The following is a 20,797-nucleotide window of genomic DNA, read 5'->3' on the forward strand; positions in this document are numbered from 1 at the left end:
GCCCCTATCTGGACAGGGATGACCTCGCCTCAGTTGTTCATGCTCTGGTAACTTCTAGGTTGGATTACTGTAATGCGCTCTACGTAGGGCTGCCCTTGAAGACAGTTCGGAAGCTTCAGCTAGTGCAAAACGCAGCAGCCAGACTGCTGACAAGGACCAGCCGGTCAGCGCATATAACACCTGTTCTGGCCCGTTTGCACTGGCTACCCATTTGTTTCCGAGCCAGATTCAAGGTGCTGGTTTTGATCTATAAAGCCTTACACGGCATGGGACCGCAATATCTTGTGGAACGCCTCTCCCGCTATGAACCGACCCGGTCACTTCGCTCAGCATCTAAGGCCCTCCTCCGGGTTCCAACTCATCGGGAAGCCCGGAGGACAGTTACTCGATCTAGGGCCTTTTCTGTAGTGGCCCCCGAACTGTGGAACAGCCTCCCTGAAGAAGTACGCCTGGCGCCGATGCTTCTATCTTTTCGGCGCCAGGTTAAGACCTGGCTATGCTCCCAGGCATTTTAAGCGTTTAATGTTATAACTTTAAATCTTTTATTTTTTGTTTGCTGCTTATGTTTACTGTTGGTAGGTTGATTTTATTGTGATATTCTGTATTTTAACCTTTTTGTACACCGCCCAGAGAGCTACTCGCTATGGGCGGTTTATAAATGAAACAAACAAATAAATAAATAAATAAACTCCTTCCCCTGTGAAACCTCCGCACACCTGGGCTTAACTCTATGATATGAAAGCATTTTTATTTCATCCGTTTTAAATATAAGGTCCATTTCTTAAATGGACTTTATGTGACTTGGACTATGTATTTTATTTAGGCAACTGAACTGTACTCTCTTGTATGGATGGATTCCACTACTGAGATGCGCATCTTGAACCAATATTTTAATGCTGAAAAGATATTTTGTTTCATAGAAGAAAAGCTGTATTAGAGTAAATAAAATAAATATACAAACTTATTTGGGGTGGTTCTTTTCATTCCTCCTCTATAACCATAGTCTGTGTCCCTAAACTGAACAGTCTATGGAGTATCAAAATATCAAGGGTACCACTCTGTCTCTAAAGTATTCATTGATTTAACAGATCATTTACATAATCAGCTGCATACTGATCCTTTCAATCTATTTCAATGTGTTTGCGTGTATTCTAGGGTTAATCAGAAACTGAAAGGAACTCTTTGGAATTACTAAGTTCTTGAACCATTTCTCTACCACACCAAAACAACAGATCACATGTAAAATAGCAGAGGTTATCATGACTGGCAGGAAGTGGACACAGTACAATATTCAATTTAAGTGACTTTCTGAGTCAAGACAATGAGCAAGACAATGTTGCTAATAATTCCCAAGAAGCCTGAATTGCTGGCCTCTGAAACAAGCCACAGGTAAGGTATTCCTAACTGTGTCAGCAAGTTGGCATAAAGATTATCTTGGCATTCTGCCTTCAGGATTCCAGGAACTCTTGATTATGCTGCTGCTCCTTTCATATTCAGATTTACTTGGAGAATTTTTATCTAATATTTCAGCTTTTGAGGAAGATACCATGCCTGGTATTTCATGGCTGCTAATCATGGTGTTTATGTCATGTGTAGTTAGGCCCCATCTTGCACATCAGCAAGGGGCTGGGAAACTATTCTGGCTGGTGGGCCAGATCCTTGACTTCCTACCCTGAGCAGGCCAAGTTTGACTGACAGGCGGATAGCCCCACTCACCTATCACTGGATGTCACTATGACATCTGGCGATGTTGTACTCTGAAGTCATGATTGTCTATAGAATGGGCTATTTGAAAGCCCTTTTGCCAGCTGTCCCATGCTGCTCTTTAAACCTCTATAAAATACGCTTGAAGAAATTGTGGCTTGTTGCCTGAATGTCCCTTGGGGATGCAAATTCCTCTCTCCCTCTCCGCCCCTCTAATGGGTATCCCCTCTTCCTTTCAGTTTTAGTTAACCATAATGCTAACCACAATTTGCAACAATGGATAGAAGCAGGTTTGCAAACTATGGGTGGTGATAACTATGGCCATTATTAATACTACTGCAGATGGAACCATAGTTAGCTCTATACTGAAAAGTGGGGGACGCCTTTCTGACTGGGGAGGTGTGAGGGGTCAGAAAATTAATAGAATCATAGAGGATTTTTTAAAAGTGGGGGATTGTAGTCCATGTGGTTCAACTCCTTGCTTGATGCAAGAAATCCAGAGCTAGAGCATTTTAAACTTAGAGCTATCCAGCCTCTGCTTGAAGAACTCCAACAAAAATTCACCTCCATTCTAAGCAATTGATCTCACTGTTGAACTGTTCTTACCATTAAGACATTTCTCACAATGTTCAACTGAAATCTATCTTCCTGTAACTTAAGCCCATTATATCTAGTCTTGCTCTCTGGGGCTGCAGAGAACTGAGCAGAGTTATGTTCGCACCTCGCCAATCTTTAAAATGAGGGACATTTATCTGTGGATTCCTTTGCAATCAGAAGGCAGTATGTTAATATGAGAAGATACATGTTTAAAGGCTTCACAAGAAAACAGCTATCTGCCTACAAATACTAAGACCTTCATGACAAATAGGTATCACCAACAAAAAATAAACAATACCATAATTGTTGAATGTTACCTTGTTTCACAAGACGTATGTCACCTTCACGTGTTTTCTCCCAGAGACCATAGCAGGTGTTTCCTTTCATACACAAAACAGTACCATTCTCTTGAGAAATTCGACTTTCACTAATTCCGTGATCGTTTTGGTAAAGGTCCCTAAAAGCACATGTTGTCTCTTCACTCTGGGCAGCTAAACAAGAAAATAAAAATTGGCAAGTTTACAAACTAGATTGTGGCAATGTTTAAATGTATACATAGTTGACAAAAACTGGAAGAACAATTTTCAGGGCTGGCCTACCATTAGGCAGACTCATGCAGCTGATTTTGGGTGTCATGAAAGAGCAGACAGAAGCACTGGTGGGTTTTTTTTACCATAAGCAGAGAGGTCTTGCTTTGGTACTATGCTTGTTGACTGGGGTGGGCGGGGACAAAGAGGCCACTGGCTGCTCTGCCTCAGGTAGCAAAATGTCTTGGGCCAGCACTGGCAACTTTGGTTCTTCAGAACTTTGCATCTTTAAAAGCACTATCTAACTCCCTGTTAAAGGCTGCCACTGGGTACAAGCGCAATCCATATTTATGTGCATGGAAACATCTTCTGCAAGCTCTGCATTCCTTTCCTTTTTGTGAATATGCTGGGCTGGGATAGTCCTTCTTCCCCCACCAGAATGCCAGTGCTCACCATGTCATAGGCATGTTAACCAAAAAAATCCTATTTGTAGAGCCATTAGCATCAAAGTTGCTAATTTTTAAAGCATCTTCATTTATGACTACCATAAAAATTAACAAGCTTGTGCTGCTGCTGCTGCAGGCCACTTGGAGTGCTTTTTCTCAGCTGTCTTACTCAGTTTAAAAATTCAGAAAGGGAAACTGGATGAACAGGAATGCATTCAGTCCCAGGCCATTATCAGTAAATCTTAGCTCATTATCATAATTAGTCTTCCCAGTGAGCATACACCTCCCTTGAGCTGGAATATTACAAGATCAAAATATCTTAAGATCCCAGAAATTCAAAGGAGCTTCTGTTCACTTTTCTTTTTGATACCCTACCCTCAATAAATTAGGCCATACTCGTCATAATAATCCTATATGATTATTTCATTAGAAATGAAGAGAGACTTTTATTCTGAAGACGCATTTAAGGATGCACAGCAAAATTCCCATTCACTGCCTTTCCAGATTTTTATGTTTTCTCTGGGTTGCAGTACTTGGGCAAAGTGATGTACCATAAAACAAATCAACTGGTTAATAATGATCCATAAGTGATTACCCTATTAAAATAGTGAAAGAAAAATACATGAATGCTAAACAAGATTTTGGCCTTAAATCAGAATTTTGCCACTTTCTAGCATCAAAGAGGAGATATGTGAATTTTCTCAAAATGAAGAAACATACAATAGGACAGGGGTTTCCAACCTGGGGCCTGTGACCCCCGGGGGAGCCACAAAGTAATTGGGGGGGCACAAACAGTAAAGAAATGAATGATTTATTTATTAAAAATCTTCCCTCCCTGGATGCTGTCTGCTCCCCACTGCTGCTGATGACACCTCTGCCTTGCTCCAAACAAGAGGGGAGGACTTTTGCTGAAGCATCAGAGTGTCTTTTCAGGTGAGCTGAGGGCAGGTGTCTGCCTATAAAACACATGGCAGATGCCGAATGAGGCTGAGGGCGGAGCTACCAGGAAGAAGAGGGGATCTGCTATCGCTGACTCCCGTCTCCTCGCACTGCCACTGCTGCTGATGCCCTAATTCTTAATGAGAGGAGAGGCCTGTTCATGAAGCAAAAAGAAGCAAGACTACAAGGAAAGGCTGTTTTCCCCCTTTCTTCCTGGCAGCCAGCCTGCCTGCCTTTCTTGGCTCTTACTTCACTGCCACCTCCTTTTAAAAATTATTCTTATTTGTGAGGCCGCTCAGAGCTTGCCTTCAACCCAGACAGAGCCAAGAAGCAGTGAGGAAGCACAGGAGTGCTCACCCTCCATTTCTGAGGCTGTGTGTGCCAGCGTCCCTCCTTTCTTCCACCTACACTTCCCCCTCCATCTCTCTCTCCAAGACACTGCAGCAGTTGAGGGCTTCCCTCCTCCCATGTGCCTGAATACATGCATGCCTGCAGATGCTTGCAGGAGAGGCAAGTGTGTGTGTGTATGTGTGCACGCACTGATCTGTCTTCTGCTTTGCTTTCATTCCCCAAGTGCATGGTAACCAAGTCATCAGTTCTGATGATCATCCCAAGGCCTGAAAGCACTAACCCTCCCTTCTCAATCTGTGCACCTTGTCGTCTGAAATGCACAATCTAGCATCCCAATCATCAACACAGGGAGGGATGACTTTAAAAAAAATCATTTTTTTACTGTTCATGGGCCCCCCAGATTACTTTGAGGGCCCCCTGGGGGTCACAGCCACCAGGTTGGGAACCATGGATTGAGGCTGTAAAAACGAGAGGGAAACCTTTGCAACAGAAATCATTGTGTGTACATAACCTAAAACCAGAGGTTTCCAAACTTTGGTCCATGGCAGGTCTGTGGAGTCGGAGTCATGGAGTCGGAAGCAATTTTGGGTGGAGTCGGAGTCGGTAGAAATGTACTGACTCCGACTTCAAAATAAAATTAATATATTAATGTATTAATATTAATACATTAATATACATTTGCCATTTATGAAGGAGTCAGAGTCAGACAGTAGAAAAATTAATACACATTCGCCATTTATGAAGGAGTCGGACAGTAGAAAAATAGGAGTCGGAGTCGAAGGTTTGACATACCGACTCCACAGCCCTGGTACATGGACCACCAGTGGTCCACAAACTTCATTCAGATGGTCACCAGTATGTCTGTGGGTTTATGGGTGAAGATGTGAGACAGCACATCCATTGCAATAAATATTCATATTAATTTTAATAGTATTTTTTGCTTCTTTTATTTCTTATATTGTATTTTACTGCATAGAATATTGTACTGTATTCATGGATTCAAACTGTAATACAATAATATACAATATATTAGAAATAAATGAAGCAATAAAATATAATTAAAAATCATACCACATCTAGCATAGTGCATTAGAATTGCTGCAAGAGGCAAAAAAATAATTAAATCATTAAGTGGTCCTCCAAGACCTTCAGCAATTTTCAATTGGCCTGTTGAGGAAAAAAGTTTGGGAACCACTAGCCTAAATGTTTCTGTGTTAGTCTCTTGCAACAAAAGCAATCAGAGAATCTTGTGGCCCTTGAAAACCTAACAGATTTATTACGGCATAAGCTTTTACAGACTCAAGCCAACTACATTAGTTGAAGTAAACTCTTAGTTGGCAAGTATATAAAAGCAGGAAAGTATATGCTGAGAGTTGAAAGACAGAGAGATGCAGAAGTGATCATGCCTTGGTTTGAACAGTAATTGCAAGTCAGACATATACAATTTTATTCTTAAGAACAGATGCTTTGCGTCTGGAACGCTCAGTGTCCGGTATTTTCTGATCCTTGGTACTGATTGCCAAAGAAACAAAGAGAGGATGTTGTTTCTGTCTTGAGTAACAAAGGACAATGCAGTTCTGCATGTACTTCTGCTGTGTCTCAAGGGGAGGAGAAATTTCAAACATTTCACTGAGTACAATTTTTTTGCTCGTTATGAAACCTTGACTTTTATAACTGTACACACAGATTAGAAGGATAACAAGTAGAACTCTGCAGCAAAGTGTTGCAGTGTAATTGCCACTCCACTCCATTCTCTCTCTCCCCACCATCGCCAGTCAGTCAGCATTCCATGGTCACTGAGCATACATGTTCCTCATGAGCCTGTTTAGTGTTTTTTCAGTTTTGTGTGAGTGTGTGATGGATACAGTTGTGCCCAATCCCAGCAACATTATCTTTTATTTTTCCAGTGATGTCTATGAACAGCCATCTCTTCAGTCCCTGAAATAGCTTCTCAGTGTGAAACAGGAAATGTGCCCTGGTGCAGATAATATACTAAGCCAAACCTTGGCTTAGCTCAGTGCAGTACGGGAATAAAAAAAGATCAGAGAAGAGCAAAGTGGTTGCAAGCTCCTCTCAGGGACCCTCCATATTCACACAGTCCTAGTAGGCCATAATTTGACTTGTCATGTCATGAGAACTAGGCCAATGAGAAATATATAAAAACAGTAGAAAGAATCTATCTCTTCCTATCTTCTTCCTTTCTAGTATTCCATAACTCCCCTCTTAATCAGTCAGTATTCCATGCCACTGAATCCTTATAGGGGTAGGGTTTTTTTGTTTCTCCTCCGCCTTAAGATTTTTTATCACTTGTAAATTCAGGTTATTCAAAATCTGCAAATACGTCCCCCTCATGTGAGTAGGTGGTGCCATTTTGACTACATCACCATGAGCATAAGACAAGATCTGAACTAAAAACAGAATAATATTGCCTTATAAAAGCACTTTTCCAGACATCCTCAATTTGCTGTTGACCATTTCAGACATTTAGAAGTTTTGCTGCATGCTCATCCTTGGAAACACTGTTGCATGAAGAATCTGATGTATGACTTTGCTTCTGCATGAAAACAGTTGAGGCATCTTGGAAGCAATTTCCATAACAGCAGTAGCAGATTCTTAAGTCACCAAAATCATGGAAAGGGCTTCTGACTGTATCCATGGATGAACCAGGTTAGATATTAGGTTTTTGCATGAATGTACTCCTCTCAGTGATGACATCACACTAAGAAAATTAATTCTAAATAACTGAACTGATTCATACTCTTTCATAATTACTTTGAAACCAAGAGCCAGTAACAATACTGAAAGACAAGACATTGGATTATCCCAACATCTGCTCTAAAATAAATGATCATATACCTAAATCATCTGTGGAAAATGCCTCCCCAACCTTTCATTAAATCCATCCAGGAAGATCCAACCACCTCCCTAAGCAAGTTATTCCACTGCAACAACTGCTCTTAAAATTACCATCTTGTAACCTAATTTTTTTTTTGCTGTTTTAACAAGGTAAGATGCAAAAAACCCTTGGGTAAGCAAGTGATCTGCCCCTTCTTGTAGACCTTTTAAATATTTGAGAATGGCAAAATGAGCCTAGTTCTCTCAGGCTTTCCTCCTGATACAATTTTCTAAAACACATAAACTTGATCGCTCTCCTCATTTCCTAACAGATCAACAACCTCCTTGAATTCTTTTGACCAGAACTGAATACAAGCCCAGTATAAGTCTTACTATTGCCAGAGCACCACCCTTACTTCCCAAATCTTGGAAACAATGCTTCCGTTAATACAATCTAAAATAACATTTGCATTTTGAGTCACAACATCACATTCTTAATTCATGCTCAGTTTCCTATCCATTATAGCATCTGAATCATTGAGAAAAGCGTCTGTCTGGCCTCTTATCTCCCTTTTAACATTTGTTCATGTCATCCTTTCCTTATATTTTTTTAAATGTTTTTATTGGTTCTGCATAGAACATAATACAAAACAGATATAACTTATACAACAGGGAGAGAAAATAGTTCAGTTATCTATAAGAGTAGCTATACATATAATGCTCTAGGGAAGTAAGTATGAATTAAATTAGTTGTTGTCCTGCCAAATCTGACCATGCAAGCCTCCAGGCTTGCAAGCCATCACTTTGACTAACAAATACAATAAAGCTGTACCATTGTTCATAGAACTTATCTGCTTCTGTTCCTTGTCTCATTGCTTTTAAACTATGTGTTAGTTTTTCCATAAGCGGTAATTTCCATATTTTCTGATACCATTTATGGATCATGTGCGGATCAAGTGTTTTCCAGGAAGCAGCTATCACCAGTCATACTGCTATAAGAAGAAAGCTTATCAGGGTTTTGTGTATGACTTTATTATTGACTTCATCAAAGACAAGTAGCAAAGCCAGTGATGGGGCAAGGTAAAGGGATTGACTGATAATCTTGTTGATTTCATTAAACACTTCCTGCCAAAAGGGAACGATCAACGTGCAGGACCACCACATATGGTAAAATGTACCTCGCTCCTCACACCCCCTCCAACACAAGGGGGAGAGCTCGTTATTAATTCTATGTGTGGGGAGTGGTACCATCTGAGAATCAGCTTCAGTGCATTTTCACGGATCCTAGAAGAAACAGATTTGAAAGGGACTCTAGTCCATATACCATTCTAGTCTGATTCACTAATGTTTTGACAAAGGTCTTTGTCCCAAGGAGCTTTATGGTTTGTAGAGGAACCTACTATTATCTCTAATAATATGCCATATATCTTTGACAGTGTTCCCTTTCCACTTTCCCAAGGTTGAGCAAGTAAAGATTTAAAGAGTCAGGGGTCTCACCACTTGCTGTCTGATAACTGGCATAGTGATGAAACGGTGAATTTGGTGAAGTTGAAACCAGGATGTTTTCATTTCCTTGAACTGGGATTTTAGTTGGTCAAGCGTTTTAGGATGTCTACCTATATAAAAGTCCCTAAAGCGGTAGACACCCGCCTTTTTCCAATTTTTGAACTGCTGGAATTTATTCCTTTTGTAAAACAGGATGGTTGAGAATAGGGATCAAATGTGAAATCAGGGGGGGTTATTTTGAGTGCCATTTTTCCCAAATTGTTAAGTTATTTTTCAAAAATAGTTTAGTTATGGCATCTAGTTTTTTCTTCACGTGGATCACGAATGGGAGACCTCTGGCTTCCTGTAAGGAAGTACCCACTCTTTCCATGTCATTCCAAGTTTTGTTTGTAGATTCCTGCAGCAGAGGTATTATGTTTTTTAGATGAGATGTGTCACGATAAAGTTGCAGGTTAGGTATGCCCAGAACACCTTTCTTGGGGGACCTGTAAAGAGTATTTTTAATTAGTCTGGGCTTTTTGCCCTGGTGAATAAATTTGTTGATAAGTCATTGCCAAATTGTTAGTTTGTCTTTAGGGATTAGTATTGGGAGGCATTGAAATAAAAAGTTTAATTTAGGTAAAACAGACACTTTTATTGCCACAGTCTGGCCCAGCCATGATAAGAATTGGGACCATTCTTTTAGCATACGTATTATTTCCTTGATTATGGGGATAAAATTTACTTGCATTAATTTATATAGATATTTCGGGATCACCACTCCAAGATATTTAAATGATTTGGAACATAATTTCAGTTTAGAAATTTCTCATATTTTGGGGGTCAATTCTGGGGCATATTAAAGCATAAAAGTTCTGATTTTTGAAAATTAATCTCAAGACCTGCCACTTTCCCATAGGTATGAATTTCTTCCATTAATGCTGGAATTGCTTCCTCTGCGTTAGACAACATCAGAGCTATGTCGTCGGCAAAAAGATTGAGCAAATGGGTCTGGCCATTTATTGTAACCCCTTTTCTTAGAGGATTGTGTCTTACTGCATTCGCAAGAGGTCCAAGTGCAAAAGCAAATAAGATAGATGAAAAGATGCAAACTTGTTTTGTACCTTTTTTATGCAAAAGTGTTTGGAATCCATACCATTCATCCTGATACAAGCAGAAGTGCCCCTATATAGCAGTCTTGAAACCTGAAGGAAAACAGGACCAAAATTCATTTGCTCTAACACATTGAATAAAAAGTTCTACTCCACTTTCTCAAAGACCTTGGTGGCATCTAATGACACCAAGGCCATTTGACTTTTCAGAAGGTTAGTGTGGAAGATCGTATTCAATATCCTGCGGACCGGGTCAGACAGTGAGTGAAAGCGAATGAATCCAGCTTGGTCAGGGTGAATGTAATTTGGGGCTAAATTAGTTAAACTATCTGCAAGAATATTAGTGAACAGTTTAGCATCTACATTTATAAGGGATACTGGACTGATTCCTCATCTTTGCCTGGTTTGGGTAGTACAGTAGGGCCCCGCTTTACAGTGCTTCGCTTTACAGCGATTCGCTAATGTGGCGGCTTTCAATTAGGGAAAGTCCCTGCATTAAGGCGCTTGTTCCGTTTTTATGGCGGTTTTTTTCCGTTGCGCACCATTTTGACGTCATTTTCGCGCGACGTGTCCCATTATCGTCAATGGGTTTCGCTTTACAGCAGGGGTTCAGAACGGAACCCGCCGTATGAGCAGTCCCTACTGTACAATAATACGTGTAGTTTTCCAAGAACTTGGGATTTGGGGGGCCCTTTGAATATCTATAAAGAGTTTCTGTAAGAGAGGGGTTAATAAATCTTTGTATTTTTAATTAAAGGCTCCACTATAGCCATCTAGATGTGGTGTTTTATTTGGTTTAAGCTTGCTAATAGCATTTGAGATTTCCAAAGCTAGTATTTTCCTTTCTAAATATTCAGAAGAAGGCTAGGACTGGGGAGGGCAGCTGTGAGAGAACTAGAAAAGGTCCTCAAATGCAAAGATGTATCACTGAACACTAAAGTCAGGATCATTCAGACCATGGTATTTCTGATCTCTGTGTATGGATGTGAAAGTTGGACAGTGAAAAAAGCAGATTAAGAGAAAAATCAACTCGTTTGAAATGTGGTGTTGGAGAAGAGCTTTGCGTATATCATGGACTGCAAAAAAGACAAATAATTGGGTGTTAAAACAAATTAAACCAGAACTGTCACTAGAAGCTAAAATGATGAAACTGGGGTTATCATACTTTGGACACATCATGAGAAGACATGATTCATCAGAAAATATAATAATGCTTGGAAAAACAGAAGGAAGTAGCAAAAGAGGAAGGCCAAACAAGAGATGGATTGATTCCATAAAGGAAGCCACCGACCTGAACTTGTTCTTGCCTCCAGTTAAGGGCATTATAGTAATTGGGGAAGGGGGGTTTCATGATTAAATGATTTATTTGCTTCTATATCAAGCTCCAACTGCCTTTATGTCGGCACTGGGCTTACCATGGGTTAGAGCTTACTTGGGCTCTCTGTTAAGCAGGTGTTGGAAACAAGCTTTCAAACCTGACAGGGTACTGAAAAAGATGCCACACAATCCTGCAGTCCATTCAAAATCCTGATGGACCTTTGTATGACACTACTATGCTGGAGTTTTAGATTACTAGGTGCACGGGGGGTCAAAGTGTGTAGCTAAGATTAAGAAATGTTCAAGAAAGAACTTAGGTATAAATTAAAAGGTAGGGAATGCTGGATAAATTAATTTTGTCTAGAAAGATCTTATAAAAATGCACAGTTGTTACTTCTTTCTTACAGAAAATATGAACTTCTTGAAGCAGCTTTTTTTTTTTGCAGAGATATTTGCACAAGTATAATATTTAGTTACTGAGAAACTGTGGTTTTCTCTTCCCCACTCCACTTTCTCTCAAAATTTATGGATCCCTGCATGTGACGATTGCACACATGGGGTTCTATGCCTCTGCATAAGTTAGATACCTGCACTCACCTCCAGTTTCCCAGCACCTAATGAGAAACTGGCATGCAAAATCATCAGATACTGCAATTTGTACTCTGGCTATTCTCACAACAGTAAACCTAAGTTTCCCACAGAGTGTACACCCTACAGAGCTGGTGCTGGTCAAGGCTGTCTAACATAGTGTACCTGTGTCATGCATGGGTTGCAAACATCTGTTACCTGAGGTCCACACATTCAATTTTAGATGTACATAATCAAGAGATGGATTGATTCCATAAAGGAAGCCACTGACCTGAACTTACAAGATCTGAACAGGGTGGTTCATGACAGATGCTCTTGGAGGTCACTGATTCATAGGGTCGCCATAAGTCATAGTCGACTTGGAGGCACATAACAACAACAAATATTCTACATGTTTCTGACTCAGCTGATGAGTACCATGTTTTACTAGGTACTCTTTTGTTGACTGGGTTTCTGGGTTATCAGATTCATATAGTGTTGAGTAGTAGCTACAAAATTTATCCAGAATTTCCTCTGTGTTGAAAAAAAAATTGTCAATTGATTTTAATGCTACTATTTTATTCCTGATTTGTTTCTTTCTCAATTTATTTGCCAACAATTTTGAATTTTTGTCCCCAAATTCATAAAAGGATTGATTGACAAAATGCAGCGTTGCTGAGATTTTTGCCACCTCCAAGGATCTTAGTTCCGATTTTTTCCTGGTCAGCTCAGTAAAAATGGTTGGGTCTCCAGTTAATTTATGATGATGTTCCAAGCCTTTTATTTGACTAAGTAATGTGAACCTTGCCAATCTTTGCGTATTTTGCTCTGCTCACTTATCATTGTGCCTCAAATTACCACTTTCTTTCGCAAATAACTGCAGGACTGTGAGATTCATTGTCATTATTTTGAAGAAATTCTTTAATGTCTTGATTAATTTTTTCAGATGCCAAAATGTTCTGAAGAAGATTTGGGGGCAAGTGCCATGAATAAGGTCTATGCTGCTGTGGAGTAAAACTTAAGTTTAATAGAAATTGGGGCATGGCCCAAAATGATTATTGAGTCAATTGTGGCTATTTTAAGGGCGTAGAGAAGGTCATCTGTAAGTAGGATGTAATCTATCCTCGAATATGCATGATGGCAGTTCGAATAGAAGCTGAAATCCTTATCTAGGGGGTGCAAAAATCTCCAAGAGTCTACCAGTGTGAGTTCAACAGGGTTGATAGTCCTGAATCTGTCTTGTGTGCAGTACTGGAACACTCAGACTTCCTGTCTAGGAGTGGGTCTAAAGTTTAAGTCACCCTCTAGTATTAATTAACCTTCCTGGAATAATTCTAGTTGGGCAAAAAAGTCTGTCAAGAAGTTTAACTGTGCTGTGTTTGGGGCATAGACTGAGCCCAGCGTACATAGACAGAGCCCAGCGTATATTTCACCCCCTCCATTGTGCCTTTGACTAACACATATCTACCTTTAGAATCTGTGAGCACTTTATCTACTACACAACCAATCCTATTGGCTAACCGTAATGCCACTCCTCTGGCTTTAAAGGGGAGGAGTACCAGGTTCCCGCTCTGGAGGGGAGCACTGGAGTTTTGGATCCTTTTTTTTCAAGAGTCTCCTGGAGACATATAATGTCTGCATTATTCTTGTATAAAAATGTAGCCACTCTTTTCCTTCTGACCACAGTCCCCAGCCCATTAACATTCCAGGACATAATTGATAAATCAGGCATTAGTGTTTAGGGAGAAAGACAGTGAAAGTATAATCCCTTGAAGCATTACCATTTTCAGAATTAATTTTCTCTCAGCAAAAGCATTAATATGCACCCCTATAACAAACCTTTTCCACCCCCCAACACCCTAATAAACATGAAAACATAATTCCCCTGTTTCATACCGCTGGAGTCCTTGGAAAGGAGCCCAGAGTTAAAGAGACAAAATCCCTTCACATCGGTATAAAACTGTGGAGATGAACTAGTTAGGTACCCCCCCGGGACAGTGCAATTTAAATTTAAACAGTAGTAACGATAATGATAATTTTTTTTAAAAAAACCCTTATAACCAACCCAAGCATGTGCACTGGCAACAAGCCTAGTGTAATGTGCAATATCTTCAGTGCTATATTTATACATCACTTTTATAATTAAGAACTATTAATTTTCCTTATGAACCATTTTAAGCAGAGTGTAAAGACTTAAAGCCACTAGACAAGTAAGTTACGATTTTAGGTTAAAGAACCGTCCTCTTTTGCTGCTTTTCTCATCTCCTGCCATTTTAAGTTTTCTTCTTCCTCACTTGAGCTGTCAGAAATGGCTTCCATGTTTTCACTGGTGTTTGATTTTAGACCCATAAGAGTCACTAGCTTCTTTGCTTCCTTAGTTGAGTTGAGAACTTGCGTGGTCTTGTCGGCTCTTACAAGCAGTTTAAAGGGAAATCCCCACTTGTACTGCAGACCTGCTTTGCGGAACAAATCTGTGTATGGTTTGAAGTCTCCCCTTCTTTGAAGTGTATCTTGGCTCAGGTCTTGAAAGACAGAGACGGGAGCCTTTCCATTCTAAAGATTCCAGGGCTCTAATCTTCTGAATAATAATTTCCTTCAAGGCATATTCGTTGAACCATATTATAATGTCTCTAGGACTTTCCCTCCCCTTTGGTTTTGGGTATAAAGCTCTGTGAGCCTTTCGATATCTTCTATCAGTTTCACCTCAGGAAATTGATCGTTCAGCCACATTGCCAAGTCCTTTAGTGAAGATGCATTTGTTTCTCCCGCTTATTCAATGGCCCCTCTCACTCTCAAATTCTGGTGACGGGAGCGATCTTCCAGGTCAGCAATCTGCTTCTTTATATTATTTTGCTCCAGTGACAAGTCTTTAATGGCCACCTTGTGCTTCATTCCCTGCTCTTCCACCTCCGCTGTTACTTGCATGATTTCTTTTACTTGAGTTGCTAATTCTTTAACTTCTTGCTGTAGAGGACGTACAGTTTTCTCCCATTCAGAAAACATGAACTAGAAATGGACTGCCTTCAAGTCAGTTCCGACTAATGGCGACCTTATGAACAGGGTTTTCATGGTAAGCAGTGTTCAGAGGGGGTTTACCATTGCCTTCCTCTGAGGCTGAGAGGCAGTGACTGGCCCAAAGTCACCCAGTGAGCTTCATGGCTGTGTGGGGGTTTGAACTCTGGTCTCCCAGGTCGTACTCCAACACCTTAACCACTACACCACACTGGCTCCTCTCTAATTTTTTCCAAAATGTCAGACATGAGATCAACATCTACCTTGCCGCTCTTGGGAGCCTTTGGAGACAGGGTGGTGTTTATATCTTCTTCTGTCAGGTGTATCAGGTCTCCTGTTAGTTTCTGGTAAGAGTTTGCTTGGGGTTCCAAATTTTTAGCACACTGTATGCTCTCAATCATCGGAAAGTCGAAACCCCTTTTTGTAAAATTCTGTTGAAAGTTTGGGTGGTTTAAAAGCTTAAGAATTAGTCCCGGGAGTAGCGGAGAGCAGGCCTAAGACACCATCTTTGCTGGGTGGCGTCACCCCCCCATCTAATATTTACATTTGTCTTTACTGAACTTAGTTTTGTTGCTGTCTACACAACTCACCAGTTTATTGAGATCATTTTTGAGGTTTTCCAATTTTAGTTTATTCTCTATAATCCAATTTTGTAACTGATATTAATTATATCATGAATTCACAGCCCTTCAAAATTCATGAGATTTCCCACATAGTTCCAATCTGGAAACTTCGTTAGATATATTGGTCCATTTCCACCACAACCCTGTAATGCTTCCTCCTCATCTATACGCAACATATATCCTCCTTCCATCACTTCTTCCCACTGCCAGCGTTCTGTGATGTTCCTGTAGGTTAAGCATCTGTAAATATGCTAAGTACGAGTCTATTAGGTGATGTATGGTAATTGACTGAGAGAGAAAGGGGGAGTACATGGGTGAGAAGCTGAAGTATGCTGGATGATGATTGGCTGACTGGCTGGCTGGCTGAAGGTATAAATGGAGGTTTGTGAGTGATGAGGGGGAGAAGTTGTTGAGTTGGTTGGAGGGAGGTCGTTTGGTGAGGGTTGGTTGGTAGAGTTCTGAGGGAAGTTTGGATTGTATTTGGCTGATATTTAAAGAGTATATATATGAACAGAAACATAAAGAGTGACCATATATGAAACCATACGCTTGTGAAACATTCCTAAAGTAATCTTGTTATTTCCTGTTGTTAGTAAATAAATACTTACTTGGTTTACCGAAGGCCTGATCCTTGGCTGGGGAAATATACAGACCAGAAGGGAGGGCAAGGTAATTACCAAGGCTGAACAGAAACTGTATCTAATGGTGGCAGCGGTGAAGGGAGATATTGTAACAAGTATCCAGAGCAACCCAGAGTTGTATCCTTTATATATAAAGATACAAGGGGGTTGGGAACAGCATAGGCACACAGTCACAAAGTAACAAGCTATAGAGAGACTTAGGCAAAGTCTCTGGGAGTATTGGTTACAGGAAGTGACTGGTGGTGCTGCCTAGCAGTGGGATCTAGTGAGATCTGTGCTAGAGCAGAGTGAGAAACCATATAAAGGACGGTCCTGAATGGTGGTGTCCCTGGTGGTGCCTAGAGAAAGGCAGTAGCCACAAGCAGGTGGGAACCTGACAGGGAGAACCAGGGAAGGACGTCACATGTTCATCCTTGTAACTGGGCCCACATCAATCCATGGGGCAATATCTAACTGCGATTACCCACCACTGGAACAGACACCCACTGGCGCACAGGTTTTACCCTTCCTCTTCCCTCACCCTCTGGCAACTTCCTGTGTACCCCCACAAACTATGTTCCAGAGGGTTGGTGGAAGATGCAGGAGTAGTGCGTTCCACTGTGAGTGGACGTCTGCTTGCACAACATGGGATATGTCCCATAATGGCCCATAGTTAAACTATGATTTAACGCGAACAAGGAACATGCTGGTGCATGCTGCTGAAACTGCTCTTCCCCCACTTCTGCTGCTGCCACACTGCTGAGAAATAAGCCACAGTCTGGCTTGTAGTGATGTTGAACCCAGACTCATGGCTTGCTTCCATTGCCTCCACCCACCTATTCACCCCCCAAAAAGAAAGGAGGAAACTCCAAGTGCTACAAAATAGCACTTATTCTAAGCCCATAATGTTTTGGAAAAATTCCTCTTTCAAATGCAGTGTAGTTGTACAAATGACATAGATAAAAATAATTAGTACCAAAAAACAGTGAAAAATATGCTCACAGAACACATGTTAAACCACTAAGAGTTTATCAAGTTTAACTGCATACGATATACTACTAAAATTTAAAATGTAATACATCTATATCAAAAATGTCTAACAAAACCAAGTTAAAAACGAACTCCTGAAAATGCAACAACCCCCCAAATATTGTTTTTTAAAACAATAGAAAACTTCAAAATGTAGGGTGGTTTCGGCCAGATAGGCGACTCAAAAATTAAATTTATTATATTATTATTATTATTACTACGAGAGCTTTTTAGAGATATTGTAATTCCTAATATTGGGCTCATAGTAAATCCTGTTTGGTAGCACCTAGAGTTTGCCTCCTTTATATTATTGCAGTTTTGTGGTTGATTTCTCTTCAACAAATCACAAGCAGAAAGCCAAGAATAAACCTTGGCCTCCACTCATGATTTGTTTGGAGAGAAACAAACCACAAGCTGGATCCAGACAACTGAGCAAGCCAGACCATGGCTAGTTTCCTCGCATGTGCACACACGTAGCATACCACGCATGCATGCCATCAACCAAAATGGGGGGGGGCATTAGCCCCTTAGAAAAGCCTCCACCACCATCTTGGTTGATGGCAGCTGTGGAGGAAAAGTTTAACAATTGGAATCCATCTTGTTCTTGGGATCCATTTTGCTCTCTCACACCTCCTCGGCCTGATATAAAAGTTATTTCTGAGAAGATAGCTGTGCAGACACTGACTATTTATGAAAGTGGCTAAGTACTAGGAATAGAATAAAGACCATTTGCAGTCAGCCAGTTGGGGAAGATTCTGAAGTAACCCAGAAACACACCTAGGCCTGATATGTTAAAATAACATATCTGTTGAACTCTGGAAAGTCCCTTGCAATGTGCCTTCATGACGAACCACCCATAGCTTTGTTTGCTCTTTTCATATCTTTTACATAATTAATGATGGTAGGTTGTAACTTTGTAATAAATATCTCACCATATGCTCAGAGGCACATGCTACCAAATTCTTCCAAGCTACACAGGAAATGGATTGGACTGTAAAAGACCAACCCAAATTGTATTTGCATATTTACACATTTGTAGGGCAGTACAATATCTCAAGAGAGGAGGTCAGGTCTCCTGCTCCCCTGGTGCATTCACTATAGCTGCCCAATTTCCCTGCTTTTTAAAGTTTGATAGTAATATCGGTGGGCTATAGGTATGTTCTTAAACTGCAAGGTTTTTTGCCTATTAGTGAATTTCTCTGCTTTTTAATCCGGGAGATAAGAAATGGGATCCTGTGCAAGTTTGCTGAGAATGGATGGATCATTTGCATGCTTACTGAGTTACTCTATGGCTCACAAATAACCACAAGTGATAACATTTTAGTTTTGGAATCTATCCAAAACTCATTTCTCAGAGCTATTCTTGGAGTACCTACATGTGTGCCTAGTTTTATACTGAGGTTGGAAGTTGGTTTACAATCCATTGAATCCCTTGTTTGGAAAATGAAACTATTGTTCTGGCTCAAATTGCTATTCAATCCGAAAGGTCTGGCCCCGCAAGTTTTATTGGATTCTTTTGGCTCCCCTTGGGTTAAAACTGTTCTCGCTAAAATATCTAATTTGGGATTTTCCCTTCCCAATATTTTACAGATGGGCTTTAATTTGGCAAGCGCAACAATTAAAAAGCGTCTTAGTGATATTGATTTTCAAGAGCATTTAATGCAAATTAGGAATCAAAGACATAACCCCAAATTTTGCACTTTAATGTCTTATTTATCGGCTTTGGACTTAACTAATTATAGGAGAGCTTTTACATTAATTAGACTAAATATACTCCCTTCTGCTCTCCTCGAGGGCAGGTATAATAAAATACCTTACTTAAAAAGGCTATGTCCTTGCGGATACGACGAGATAGAAACTAGCGAGCATGTGCTTTTTCATTGCTCCTTTTATCAAGACTTAAGACAACAACTAATCGTGCCCATTTTAAAGTCATTACCCGGTAGACCAGAAAGATTTTATGTGGATTATTTACTAGGGGATTGTTCTCCCCAAGTTACTCTTGTAGTTGCCAAATACACAGTTGCTGCAATCCGTTGGAGAAAAATATGTATCCCTGATTGTTAATGTGTGCCTTTTAATTTTTAAATATTTAAAAACTTTTATACCTCTTCGTGAATTAATCTTTTGATATTGTTGCTAATATTTTATTGTATCTGGTTTTTGACTGTAATAAAGTATCTATCTATCTGCAAGGTTTTTTGCCTATTAGTGAATTTCTCTGCTTTTTAATCCGGGAGATAAGAAATGGGATCCTGTGCAAGTTTGCTGAGAATGGATGGATCATTTGCATGCTTACTGAGTTGAGTGGGATTTACTCCCCTGCCATCATGCTTAGGATAGGTGAAACTGACCACAGGGGATGGGGAGGGGAGGAGGGGGAGGCGAGCAAGCAGGAGGGGGAGGGCAGGTTTGATCATTTGCATGTTTATTGAGTTCGGTAGGATTTACTCCTGTGCAATCATGCTTAGGATAGGTAAAGCTGACCATGGGAAGGGAGGCCTGGAGTGGGCAGGGGAGGAGGCAGAAAGAAGAGGGGAGGGGAGGAAGAAGGGAGGAGGAAGGGAGAGGAGAGGGGAAGGAGGGGAAAGGCAGGTCTGATCATTTGCATGCTTATTGAATTCAGTCGGATTTACTTCCGTGCAATCATGGCTAGGATAGGTAAAACTGACCATGGGTGAGGAGGAGGGGGAGTGAAGAGTAGAGGGTAGGAGGAAGGGGGGAGAGGGGAGCAGAAGGAGGGGGAGGGGAAGGAGGGAACTGGAAGAGGAGGGGGAAGGGGTGAAGGAGGGGGAAGGGGTGAAGGAAGGGGGAGGGAAGGGGCAAAAGGGAGGTGATGGGAGGGAGGGGAGGGCAGGTTTGATCATTTGCATACTTATTGAGTTCAATGGAATCTACTTCCATGCAACCATGCTTAGGACAGGTAAAACTGACCATGGGGAAGGAGGAGGGCGGAGAGTGGAGGGAGGAGGAAAAGGGGGAAGGGGGAATTGGAAGGGGAAGGGGAAGGGAGGGGTGAAGGAATGGGCAAGAGGGAGGGGATAGGAGGGAGGAGGAGGGCAGGTTTGATCATTTGCATGTTTTTTTACTTCAGCATGTTTTACTCCTCTGCAATCATGCTTAGGATAGATGAAACTGACCTGGGGGCGGGGCGGGTAGGGGATGAGGAGAGCAGGAATGGAAGGGGGAGGGGAGGGGAGGAGATTGGATGGGTGGGCACTGGGCAGAGGGGAAGCCCCTTTCCTTTCCAAAAGGAAAACATTGTGAACAGTATGATTCTTTTTCAGCATTTTCTCAATCTTTTTATTCTACAGCAGGCACATGTAGCCTCCCACCCAAATTTAAACCAAAGCTCACTGGCCACATCCACACCAGGCCTTTAGTTCACTTTAGTCAGTCATAGCTTCTCCCAAAGAATCCTGGAAAGTGTAGTTAGTGAAGGGTGCTGAGAGTTGCTAGGAGATGCCGTTCCCCTCACAGAGATTCAGTCAGGGTGGCTGACTGTTAAACCACTCTGGCCACTGGAGCTCTGTCAGGGGAATAGGAGTCTCCTCTCAGCACCCTTCATAAACTACACAGGATTCTTTGGGGGAAGCCATGACTGTCTAAAATGGAATAAAGGTCTGGCATGGG

At 41.0% G+C, this 20,797-nt stretch overlaps 1 protein-coding gene across 2 annotated transcripts in view; it reads right to left on the reverse strand.

Annotated features, from left to right (window-relative positions):
- BMPR2 (bone morphogenetic protein receptor type 2) overlaps nt 1–20,797 on the reverse strand; it is a 142,459-nt gene that overhangs the window by 67,506 nt on the left and 54,156 nt on the right. For both annotated transcript variants that reach the window (XM_061607967.1, XM_061607966.1), the window contains exon 2: nt 2,619–2,792. In XM_061607967.1, coding sequence (XP_061463951.1) covers nt 2,619–2,688 — 70 coding nt within the window. In that variant the 5' untranslated portion in view covers nt 2,689–2,792. The remainder of the gene's footprint in view (nt 1–2,618; nt 2,793–20,797) is intronic.

The sequence above is a fragment of the Rhineura floridana genome, chromosome 2 (assembly GCF_030035675.1).
Source record: "Rhineura floridana isolate rRhiFlo1 chromosome 2, rRhiFlo1.hap2, whole genome shotgun sequence".
Taxonomy (NCBI): Eukaryota; Metazoa; Chordata; class Lepidosauria; order Squamata; family Rhineuridae; genus Rhineura; species Rhineura floridana.